This window comes from Geotrypetes seraphini, chromosome 15, assembly GCF_902459505.1.
Source record: "Geotrypetes seraphini chromosome 15, aGeoSer1.1, whole genome shotgun sequence".
Classification (NCBI taxonomy): Eukaryota; Metazoa; Chordata; class Amphibia; order Gymnophiona; family Dermophiidae; genus Geotrypetes; species Geotrypetes seraphini.
The window spans coordinates 26,031,222-26,043,913 of NC_047098.1; the positions used below are offsets into that span (position 1 = coordinate 26,031,222).

Here is a 12,692-nt window from a genome sequence, read left to right on the forward strand (position 1 = left end):
AAAAAATTTTAAAAGCAACTTAAAGTGCTTTCTTTTTAAAGATGCTTTTAACTGAACTATTGTATTTTAGCTATCAATTTTTACGTGTTCTTTTTTATACTGTTCCCCAGTTCCTTAAGTGTTTTCCTTATATGTTCCTCACATTTTCTATTACAATTGTATTTCTCCCCCCTTCCCACTTGTGTCTATGGCCTATGGGTCAATATTTACCCAGTTTGTACGGTTGGTAGTCTTGTAGTTTTTATTGTTATTTTTGTTTAAATGTTGTTTTTTACCTTGTACAACGCTTTGTAGAATCGAAAAAGCGTTTAATCAAAAACTGAATAAACAATAAACAATCTTCCTCTTTCTCAGCTTCTCAGTTGAGTCCTTATGCTGTCCCCTCTGCAGAAGGGATATTATTACTCACAGATAGCAATCAACTGGAAGGAAGTCTGGATCTAATTTGCATAAGATTATTTCCAACAAAAAAGGCACATTAGGGTGGTAAAAAAATGTTTGTAAGGCAGGTTTAGAGGCTTTTCTCCTCACCTGATCATCTCTGCTTTCTTTAATTTTGTCAGCTTGTTACACACTGCCTTCCTTCTCCAGATATGGGTGCCTGTTGCTCACCCATCCCTTTTGCAAATCCCTCTCACTTAGTTCTCACCCCGCCTCCACATGACTCCTTGTTATGGTCCCTCACACTTGTCGTCCTATCACTCTCCTTCTCCCACTTTTACACATAGGTGCCTATCAATCACTGTTCTTTACCCCCAAGCCCTGGTGCTGGTTTCAAGTTTATTTGATTATTTGATTAAACACCTATCAAAATACTAAGCGTTGTACAATAATAATTAAAACATTGACAAAAGTACACAGAGACTAACATCTTAACATACTTCGTGGGGTGTTTTTTTTTTTTTTTGTTAATCTATAAGGATACAATAGGAAAAGAGGGGGGGAGAACTACAATATTTATTAAGAAAAGATACAGCATAGGGAAGAACAATGGGAGGGGAAATCAAGAGTTGCTGGACTTGAAACGAATAGTCAATTGTATAGTCAATTGTAGGCATCTTTAAAAAAGAAACATTTTAAACTATTTTTAAATTTCTGTAGATTGTTTTCAGATCGTATATATATATATAGGTAGGGAATTCCAAATCGTGGGGGCAGTTACTGAAAAGAATGTATTACGTCGAGTACCTATTATTCTTAAGGATGGGATATTAAGAGTATGTTGTGAGGTGGATCTTAGAGCTCTCGGAGGGTCGTATGGAATAAGAAGTCTGTCAATAAATGCTGGGACATGTGTTTGTATTGTTTTGAAGGTTAGAAGTGCTATTTTAAATGTTATTCTATATATGACGGGTAACCAGTGGGCTTTTTGTAGAAGAGGAGTGACATGATCATATTTATTTGAACCTGATATAAGTTTGATAGCTGTATTTTGAATCAATTGTAAACGTTTTATATCCTTTAGGTTTATCCCTTTCAGTAGAGAATTACAGTAGTCCAATTTGGATATCACAAGGGAGTGAATTAGTGTAGTAAGGGATCTGGTCACTCATCATCTCTCACTTCCACACATGAATGCTATCAGGCCATTCACTGATTTCCTCCTGCACATATGGGTGACTGTCACTAACCATCTCTCTCCTGGCTGCATGGCTGCCAGACACATACTGTCCTTCCCATTCCCTTCCCCCCATACACACATAGGTACTTGCCACTTAATGTCCTTCACTCCCCCAAAGGGTACCTGTCACCCAGTGTCCCTCAACCCCGCCACATGCAAAAGGTACCTGTCGCCCAGTGTCCCTCAACCCCGCCACATGCAAAAGGTACCTGTCACCCAGTGTCCTTCACCCCCACACACAGGGTGCCTGTCAATCACCATCATCTTACTGCATTGCTAAATGAATTATCTTGGTTAGACATTCAAATCTTTTTTTTTTTTTTCATATTTATTTCAAATTAACGATGTATTGAAGAATTTCATAAGTATAATAATAATCCCCATGCAGATATTAAGCAAAGGAATAATAAAATATGTGACCTGATTTTCAAAGCAAGTTGTGTGTCTGACAGCAGGTGGCAAAAACATAACTCACTTACCTGTGTATTTTCAAAAATTATACAGATAATACCAGGCTGGTTAATTCGATTAATAGACAGAATTATTCATATAATAAGGAGCTGATTTAGGGGAGGTGTAAAAGTGGAGCCAGCTCTTATCCATTTGTTCTGCGCTAAACATTTAAGCTAGAAAGCCTAAAGTAAATGGATAGTTGCCAGTGAAATCACCACTCATACATATATTCAGTGGCATTACTTAAATGGACAGTGCAGTTAGAGGCTGACTGAAACTGCTTTTTTCAGTTTCGGCCGAAACCATTACCAAAACTGTCTGACAGCTTTCGATCATAGGAGTCAACTTTTCAAAATGATTAGGGGTGCTAAACCCAATGGAATTTACTCCTTTCTAGTCACAGTCAAGGAGTTTGCTCAATACTGGAGGTGCTCAAGCATAACGTAAAACAAATTGTTTCTATACCGCATCCTCCTTGCAGTTCTGTGCGGTTCACAGTGCTAAGATACTGAACATTTACAGCGAAATACAATTCATCCTATTTAAATGCTTTCTCGAATAAATAGGCCTTAAAAAATTTCCTGAGCTGGCTCCTAGGACTGAAATTACATCGGAAACCCATCACCTGGTTTTGGCCAAAGCTGAAACTGAAAACTGTCCGAACTTCTAGTATGCATCCCTCTGCTAAACCTCTTCGTGTCCAAGCCAGAATATAATTTAATTAATGAACAACCCATGGACCACAGCGAATAAAAACTGAAACGAAGAGCCACGGTGCTTTTACAGTGACTGACTTTGCGCCACAGTCAGAGTGACAGCTGACGTCGTAACGCCACAGAAAGGCTAATTCCTAAGGAGCTTATCATCCCAAATTTATGGGGTCTTTTACTAAGATGCGCTAGCCAATTTAGCGCACGCTAAATGCTAAAGCGTCCATTATATTCTATGGACGCGTTAGCATGTAGCGTGCGCTAAATCGGATAGCATGCCTTAGTAAAAGAGGGGGCTAGAGGCTTGCATTCCTGTAACAAAAGCATTTATTTGTAGCGTTCTGTTTACCATATCAACTATTGTGCAAGGTTATAACTGCATTACTTGCAATTGCAGTACGGAAAAAAAAAAAGAATACAAAATGTAGCATACCCCTCCCCCTCCCTCCCCAGGACTACCTCATAATCCATGGTGGTCTAGTGGTGTAATCGGGGCAGGCGCAATGCCCCAGTCACGACAGAGCCAGAATGGGCAGGAGTAACTGAGGAGTGGTAAGGCTGGCACCCTGGGGGGGGAGGGAGGAGCAACTGTATGTTTGGGAGGAGAGGGGAGGAAGGGAGACAAATAGGACGAAGCACAAATTTTCAGCTGAAACCAAAAACAACATTTTGATCAAAACCAAAACTGGGCAGAAAAAAAATTTTTAGTTGGTTTTGGTGCTGTAACCAAACCCAAAATTTGGTCAGCCTCTAAGTGCAGTTAAATATTTATTTATTTGGATTTAGCTCACCAGTTTTTCAGTAGTTGCTTAAGGTGAGTTACATTCAGGTGCATTAGGCATTTTCCTGTCCCTGGAGGGCTCACAACCCGACTTTGTACTTGAGGCACTAGAGGGTTAAGCTACTTGCTCAAGATCACAGTCGGCAGCAGAGGGATTTGAGCTGGGCTTTCATGGTTGTCTGCCCAATACTCTTAACTAAGATACTAGATTGCTTAGCTTTATATGGTGCTTGCTCGGGCTGAATATCAGTCTCCTGGACCATATGAAACAAATGCACACATTTTCCAAACTTTTTAAAAAACTTTCTTTATTGATTTTTAATCCAAAACCAAAACAGACAACAAGATTACAATAGATTATGCAATCTCCCTCCTCTCCCCCCTCCACCCACCTTCCTCGCGCAGAATCATCATACATCCTAAAAGGCTAGGTAGCATAGAATCACTCTTCCCAGACTGTTTTCATATCTGCGCGGATCTTGAGCAACATCGCTCAGACCTCTTCCATCAGGTCCAGCGGGGGTGGTAGAGCGAGGTTGGTGTTCGGCCTACATCCGGCCCTGAAAGTATGTCCTGCTGTGTCTTTCGGGCCACCATTTTGGAGCACTCCTCTCTGCTTGAAGATTAAGCAAACTCTTGTAGCGTTTTGCGCTGCGAGGTAAACATCTGTTACTACCGGTCACAGAGACAACTCTTCTGCTGTCTAATCCCTGTCTTTTGAGCCCAGTTTCGCCCCAATTGACCTGTGATGGGAAACAATTTAATAGAGAGGCATGCAGAGCAGCACTCTCAGCCGTCCATTCAGATTGGTGATATCACCTTTCCACACACACACCCACACCATTTTCCAAACTTAAGGCTATAAATGAGAAGAAAACCAAGATGGGCAAGGAAACATTATTTACTGAGCCAAGCCAGAACACAAGAAATAACTACAATACTACTACTAAGCATTTCTATAGCATTGTGTACATTATATTCAGGTACTTTCTCTGTCCCTAGTGGGCTCACAGGCTAAGATGTTGTTTGTACCTGGGGCAATGGAGAATTAAGTGACTTGGCTAGGGTCACAAGGGGCTGTAGTGGGAATTAAACTCAGTTTCCCAGGATCTCAGCTCACTCACTAACCATTAAGCTATTCTTCCACTCCACTAGCATCTTCTAGTGATAACGCAGATCTAGGAGTTCTCACCCCAATCCTCAGGACACACCCAGCCAATCAGCTTTTCAGGATACCCACAATGACTGTATGCAAATCTTATCTCCTACATATTCATTGTGAGCATCCTGAAAACCTGATTGACTGGATGTGTGCTGAGAACTGGCTTGAGAACCACTGTTCTAGGCTGATGGTTATCCAGAAATACAAACAGTTGTTCATCAAATATAACTGGGAGTGTAATTGCAATCTACACTATTCTATAAGATAGGTTAGCACTTAACAGCTATAGTGTGTAACTGCAAGGGGCGTACACAGAGGCAGAATGAGGGAAGGGTAGGAGCATGTCTCAAGCTTTCATGGGCAATTTATAGAAGACTAGACATTATGCGTGTTGCATGGCGCTCTTAGCCATAAACCTGGTGTAGGTGGCCATGCCTAAATTTAGATGCACCAGTGCAAGTTTATGCTAGTATTCTGTAATTGAATCGGGGTGCCCAGATGTTGTTTTAGAGTAGGCATTCCCTGTGCTGCATTGGGGCACCTATGGAGTTGCAATGTTATAGAATTGCACTATAGTATTTCTGTTGTAGATCACTCTATAATTAGCGTGCATAGGAACTAAGAAAATAGCTCCAATTGATGATACTTGAGATCAATGATGTACCCGTCTTGGCAATCACCGGGGCAGAGTAGCACCCTCTCTCCTCCAGGCATTGAGGATCAGGGCATGGAGCGGTCTGCATGCTTTTGGCCATTGGCTGTGCCAGTCTCCTGCCCTGGAACAAGTAGTTGGTGTCAGAGGGGTTGGGAGTTGAGGGCCATGCATGTGCGGTTCATGGCTACTCCACCCCCACCCCTCCCCCACTGTATGCACTTGGGGTGGACCGCTCACACCACCCTGCCCTTGGCATGCTAGAGTTTGAGATCTAAGTGAAATAAATGTTTGCTTGTGGGCATGTGTTTCTCTATAGTACTATTAGAAAATAATCTTGCTTACCTGATCAAGGAATCTTTTATTTAATTTAAGGGGGGGAAAAACCGCTGTCAGATCTTAGAAAGTGTGAAATGCTTTGGGTTAGAAAAAAAATCCATCAGGGACAGGAGTTGGGCGTAAAGTAGTTCAGAGTTTGGGTATTTTTATAGCCTCATATTATCGATGAGTCTCAGCTTTGTTACAGCAGTGTTTCATGGAACTATGATGGATCAGGCAGCTGCATCCATTCTTGGATAGGGTTGATTTTGCTACAATAATCTATTCTGCTAATATAACATGAATAGATCATTTTAGCTTCCTGCATCATTGTCTTGCTTGTAAGAGTTTTAAAAGGATGCAGCTCCTTCAGAACCCAATGGGTGGGCTAGTAGAAGGAAAGCGAGCATATCATCATGTTCCTCCAGCTATGAAGATGCTGCTTTGGCTCTTTGAGCTTAAAGTCCTATTACTTGATTTTAAGGCTCTGTTGTGTCATTATGAAATAGAACTTTCTCATCTGTTTACCCAGAGTCAGTTAACTGTTTTTTGCTGGTATTGGTGCAAAGCTTTTGGAGTTTTTTCATTTGTGCTTTGGAAATTGCCCCTTGAAATGTGATTAGAGGTGAATTTTCTCTCCTTCAAGAAACCCATGGACTGATGCTCAGAACCTAACCCCAGTGCAAGAGCTGATTAGTGCTGGACTAGTGCTGGTGTTAATCTGTGCAGAATGTTCCGAGGGCTCTAGCATGGGAAACAAGGTGCGTGCCAAAGATTAATGCTCAGAAAACAGTGCACAAAACAAAACTGCCCTTACTTCTGAGCTCAGAGCTGGCATCAGTGTTTGAAGAGATGATTCCCCACAATTTTTTTCCTTTAAAATCTACCAGTTTTTATTTAATGAGGAAGTCTGTGGAAGCCCCTAAGCGCTGGTAGTGAGAGACAAATGTGTGCGAGTCAGAGCAAACCCGAAAGTGAAAGCATACATTGGCACATGGTTTCTGCACTTAAATATATGTTTTTCGGGTGAAAAAAAGTTTGAAAAGCGCCGGTGTGTGCTTTACTTCTGGATTTGCCTGGCGCATGCCAGCATTCAGTCAATCTCCTCCCTTTGCTTTCAGTCAAACAGTGCATATATCATTTGCATCTTTTTACAGTTTGAGTATGGGAGAGTTGACGTTTTGCGTTGCTCCCACAGCATTGGTTGGGTGCTGTTTCATATAGCAAGTTTCCAAGTTTATTAAATGATTTGATTAATCGCCTACTCTACATTCAAGGCGATGTACAAGATAAAACAAATAATTACAAACAAAGGTAAAATATTATATAAACATAGGTAAAATATTATATAAGTGGACAATATTACAAAAAACAAACACAATTAAAAAAGTTAAGTTGGTACTAATTATATCGAAACAATGGGAAAATTCATTAATGGTTACATTCTATATTAAATTCAAGATACAAAGGTAAAAACATAAGGGGGGAGAAAAACAATAAAAAAAAATAGATAAAAATAATAAAAGATCACTATTCACTAAAAGCATCATTAAAAAGGAAACTTTTGAGCTTAATCTTAAATTTTTCGAGGTTCTTTTCTTCTCTTATATATATTGGGGGATCATTCCAGCACCAAAGTTCTGAGCATCAGTCTTTTAGTAAGATATGGCCATTTAGCTGTGCTCTTCAGAAAGCAGCATCTTGACTCGAGGGAATGGTTTTGGCAGTTTGGGATTACGTATATTCTTTTAATGTATGCGTGTTGTATTTTCTTGTAATTGACTTGCATTAGGGAAGCTAGGATGATGTATACTTGTATATTTTGTTTTGTGATTGGTCGTTCTACTCTGCTTGGAGTTGGTGAAAAGGCAGGTAGAGGTGTGGGTAAGGCTTGAATTAGAAGCTCGAGTTAGAAATAAGGTGAGGGTGGGCTAAGGGAAAGGTTAGTTTTTGAGATTAGAGGCCATATTTGGGTTGGGGATTGGTTAGAGTTAAAGTTGGGATTGAGATCATGTTTGGAATAATTTTAGGGTTTAGGTCTAAATTTTGGTTAGAGGAGATTGGGATTCAAGATAAAGGTTGCGTCAGGAGTAAAGCTGGGGTGATGGGATTAGAGGTGAGGTTTCAGATGGGGGGGGGCTTGTTCGGTTGCATTTGTATTCTCTGAATTCCATATCCAAAACCCACTCATCACACTGTCCTGATTTGTCTTTTTATTTCTGCATTTCCCATAAAATAAAGCAAATTATTCCCATCTACAGAAATGATTCAGACTAATTAGCCCATTTATCCAATAATTAGTATTTTTTCTTCTATGCCTTTTGTTAGGGTTTTTTTTTTTCAGTTTTAATGCAATTGCAGATTAAAATGGGACACTTTGAAGTTGATAGTATCTGTTTCCCAGCAAACTCTAGCAACTTCATGAGTGGTAATAAAACCAGAGCTCAATTAAAGAAATTGAATTGGATAGATTTGGAAGGCCCATCAAGGTTTCTATTCTATTGCCTAAGGATAAATTGCAGGATGAAGTTCATAGATTGTGGGGTCCAATAGCAGGGTGTCGAACAACCCTGTGAAGGACCTCAGCAATGCTAAAGTTATTCAGCAAATAAGAGAGGCCTGACTAGCTTTACAAATGCTTTGAACTATTGGAATTGGAATTGGAGAAACCAAAGAAAGGCACTTGCCCTGCCCATTCCCCTTCCCCTGAAAGTCATCATTCATCACTCACCCCCTCACTCGAGAGCCAGTTCAACTTTGAAACTGAAAAGAGAGTAGATGACAGCAAGCCTAGATTTTGGCGTAGCAACTGTCTCTGACACTGAATTTTCACAGGTGCCGGTAATACCACAACTTCACACATGTCCAGGGCTGCTGGAGTTCATAGCTGCAGCACATGACGGAAAGACCACATGGTCATAAGAACATAAGAATTGCCGCTGCTGGGTCAGGCCAGTGGTCCATCATGCCCAGCAGTCCGCGCACGCAGCGGCCCTCTGGTCAAAGACCAGCGCCCTAACTGAGACTAGCCCTACCAGCGAACGTTCTTGTTTAGCAGGAACTTGTCTAACTTGTCTTGAATCCCTGGAGGGTGTTTTCCCCTATTCCGGAAGAGCGTTCCAGTTTTCTACCACTCTCTAGGTGAAGAAGAACTTCCTTACGTTTGTACGGAATCTATCCCCTTTCAACTTTAGAGAGTGCCCTCTCGTTCTCCCTACCTTGGAGAGGGTGAACAACCTGTCCTTATCTACTAAGTCTATCCCCTTCAGTACCTTGAATGTTTCGATCATGTCCCCTCTCAATCTCCTCTGTTTGAGGGAGAAGAGGCCCAGTTTCTTTAATCTTTCGCTGTACGGCAGCTCCAACCCCTTAACCATCTTAGTTGCTCTTCTCTGGACCCTTTTTAGTAGTACTGTGTCCTTCTTCATGTGATTTAGCACCTTGGGTCCTGCATCTTGCTTGGTTTTCCTCGGTAACAGGAAGTAGGGGTGGGTGCAATTTAAGCGCTTGCTGAATCACAGGTTCCACCCGTCTTCCATGAAGTGCTGCTGTCTGTGGGTGTCTGATATAGATCTCTAAGGCAAGGAAGAGGCAGTTCAGGGCTAGGGGGGAGTCTGGCAACCTCTACAGTCTGTTTTCAGGTGTTTGGAGAGAGTGGGTACACATTTTTTTAAACCTTGCTCTTGGGGACAGACAGCACATTCCTCAGGATGTGAATCGGAGAAGTGTATACTAAACCATTGTGAAGGTTGTCAGCATAGCTATTGCTAGCATTATTTAAAAGTACATATTAAGCCACATTAAAACATGCTTCAAGCATTGCCTTCTCATATTGCAGGTGTATGTATTTATACTTGCATTAAAAAGTGGATGGAGTTAGGTAAAGGGAGGGAATATATGTGGTGATTCATTTTCGCTGTATATTCTTTGCCCTTGTGTACTTCGCACCCACATTGTACACGCTAGCCACAATTTTTTAACTTTTCCATTAGAAAATTAGCTTGTAAGTCTGCATCTACTGATTTGCAGTTTTTCTTGGGTAAGTTGGTTGATGCCCCTGTCTGTATTTCATACATGCAGTTCATATTGGGGTCTAGCAATAGGGCTACTACTAGCTAGGAGCAGGAATAGCACTCTTCATGGAGTAGCCTAGCCAGGGCACCCGGTTAAACACCAGGGGAGCCAAATTCAAGTCCCAATGCTACTCCTTGTGAGCAAGTCACTTAACATTAATTACATTGCCTCATATTCAAACTTTGGTTGTAAGCCCTCCAGGGACAGGGAAATACCTAGTGGGCATCCGTTGAAAATCAGGGGCGGGAAACTACGAGGTGACACCAGGAAATTCTTTTTCACTGAAAGAGTGGTTGATCGCTGGAATAGTCTTCCACTACAGGTGATTGAGGCCAGCAGCGTGCCTGATTTTAAGGCCAAATGGGATCGGCACATGGGATCTATTCACAGAGCAAAGGTAGGGGAGGGACATTAAGGTGGGCAGACTAGATGGGCCGTGGGCCCTTATCTGCCGTCTATTTCTATGTTTCTATGTAGTGTATCTGAATGTAACTCACCTTGAGCTGCTACTGAAAAAGGTGTGAGCTAAATCCAAATAAAATAAACCAGTTATGGGTCACATTTTTGTTTGGCTGTCATGGTTCTAGCCATATGATTCCAACTGAAGAAACCCTTTGTACAGTGCAATGAAAATTACGGTACCCGGAGATTGCTAAGATCACATACTGATGTTTTCTTCTCTTACCTGTAGGATTGACAGATGAAGAAATTGAGCTGGCCTTACAGCAGTCAGGCACTGCCACAGATGAGTCTCAGTCTTCAGGGCCATCTGCCCAGATGGTACCAATTCAGCCAGCACATCTCATATCACAGTCATACCGTGAGTAACCCCTTGATCCATTTACTCAAAGGATTTCTCCAACAGAAAATAATCCTCCTTGGGTGTAGAGCTCACCAGGAGCTCTGCTTAGCCATTCTCCACATCAGTACAGAAAATAAAATTGCTCACATATCAGGTGAGATATACTCATTGGGCTAAAATATGCTTGAGTACCTGAATAAATTCATGTAAACCGTTCTGAGCTCCCTGGGAGAACGGTATAGAAAACTGAATAAATAAAGTGCATGGCTTAGTTTTAACAGAGGGGAAAGCATATCCTGACTAGGTATTGGGTCTGTACCTCTAGATTTCACACCCTAGCTGGGTGCTGGGACCAGGGTCTCTGGATTTTGGTGCTGGCACCGGGACCATTTGGTGGTTTTTTTTTTAATATGAGAGACTGTTCCAAGGGTTGATTAATTTATATGTAGTCCTACAGAGAAAACTCGTCCAAAGTGGTATACTGCATAATAAAACACAACACATTTAGAGTCCTTTGATTTTTAGAATTGAGGCCTCGATGCACAAAACCTAATCAGGGCCTTAGGCCCATCCCAGTGCATCCCAGGATATACTGGGAAAGGGAAGGCCCATCATTTTGAAGAGGCAGACGTACCGGCAGGAGGATGTGGGCATCACTTCAGCTAGTCTTCAATTTTAAGGTACCGGGGCAGGGGGGGTCAGAGAGAGAGGGAATGAGGCCCCCAGACCACAAGGTCTTCAATTTTAAGGTAGGGAGGGTCATGGGGCTCCTTTCAGGGGGGGGGGGGGGCTGACCTCCTGCCAGCATGAGGGAGTGGGCATACCTCCTGCCGCTTTTTTATTTTAAGTACGGGAGTTGGGGGAGTGGGGTCCATGCATGGGGGTCCTGTGACTCTCTTTTTTTTTTTAATAGGCACAGATGTTATTTGAAGTGTAACACACGCGCAACGGCTGTGTCCTTACAAAAAGAAAAACAGCCCCTAGTCTCTGCCTGCCTGTTCAGTTGATCGGGGCAAGGGAATCCCCGATCAGCCGAGCCGGCAGGCAGGGAGACCAGGAGCTGCTTTTTTTTTTTGTCAGGGCATGCAAGAGGAGGAGGTGCTGTGCTAACAATTATTCTTCTAAGGAAGCGTCAGACATAGCTCCGCCCCCTTTTTACCGGCAATTCTCTGCGCGAATAGCATGAATGTAATTTGCATGCTATAGTGCTGAGCATTGCTAGTAAAAGAAAAATCGCTCCCACCACGTATTTTTTACCGTGGTGCTGGATCTTTGGGCATCTGGGAGTGAGTGTTTAAGGTATACATCTTAGAGCTAAAAGGGCTAACACTGCTAAGTTTTGGGGATGTGTGCAGGGAATGCTTTCTTGTTGCTTCCCACTTTTCCACTGCAAACCCTCCAGTACCTGCTCTAGTTTTGCATAGAGGTATCGAAAAAAGGAAAATGCAAAATACAAATACTCTTGATTTTGATTAATATACAGACAGAAGACTTTGCCTGACTGATAATAAAACTGAGAAATGACATTTGGATTACATGTAGCAGTAATTTATTACATTAAAAAAATTGTTTATTTGACATGTGATTAGTTTCTGGAAGCATCAGTCAATCTGACTAGTTTAAACATGCCGGGAAATGAAATGCACCGAGAGGCCCTGTGCTCCGTGTCTCTGCTGTCACTGTCTGTCTGTCCACCAGTCACAAGCATACACGTTTTGCAGGCAGGGGCAGACAGTTGACTTGATAGATTTTAATGATTAATTGCAATATCTACAGATAGTTTATGATAGTATTCCTTTAATTATGAACAGGAGGCAGCACATTGCTTGCACAGGCATCACTGGTGCATAGTGTGATAAGGCAGGTGAATATGGGTTCGGGATACAAGGTTTCCAGGCATGCAGGCTAGTAATGAGACCTTGGATCTCACTAGTATCACAGTTTCCAGCATGATTGAGGAAGGTGTGTGGAGGTGGTGTACTCATAGACAAGAACAGTGACATACCGTATTTTCACGCATATAACGTGCGCGTTATACACAATTTTTACAAACCGTGCATAACCTTGCGCGTTATAGGCGTGAGCGCATTTTACAACGTTTTTTTTACATAGTTCCCTC

General features: G+C 42.0%; 1 protein-coding gene across 6 annotated transcripts in view; it reads left to right on the top strand.

Annotated features, from left to right (window-relative positions):
• The window catches only part of PEX14 (peroxisomal biogenesis factor 14), a 112,902-nt gene that overhangs the window by 77,016 nt on the left and 23,194 nt on the right, over positions 1 to 12,692 (top strand). For all 6 annotated transcript variants that reach the window (XM_033922066.1, XM_033922063.1, XM_033922062.1 and 3 more), the window contains exon 4: positions 10,463 to 10,591. In XM_033922066.1, the coding sequence (XP_033777957.1) occupies positions 10,463 to 10,591 (129 nt within the window). The remainder of the gene's footprint in view (positions 1 to 10,462; positions 10,592 to 12,692) is intronic.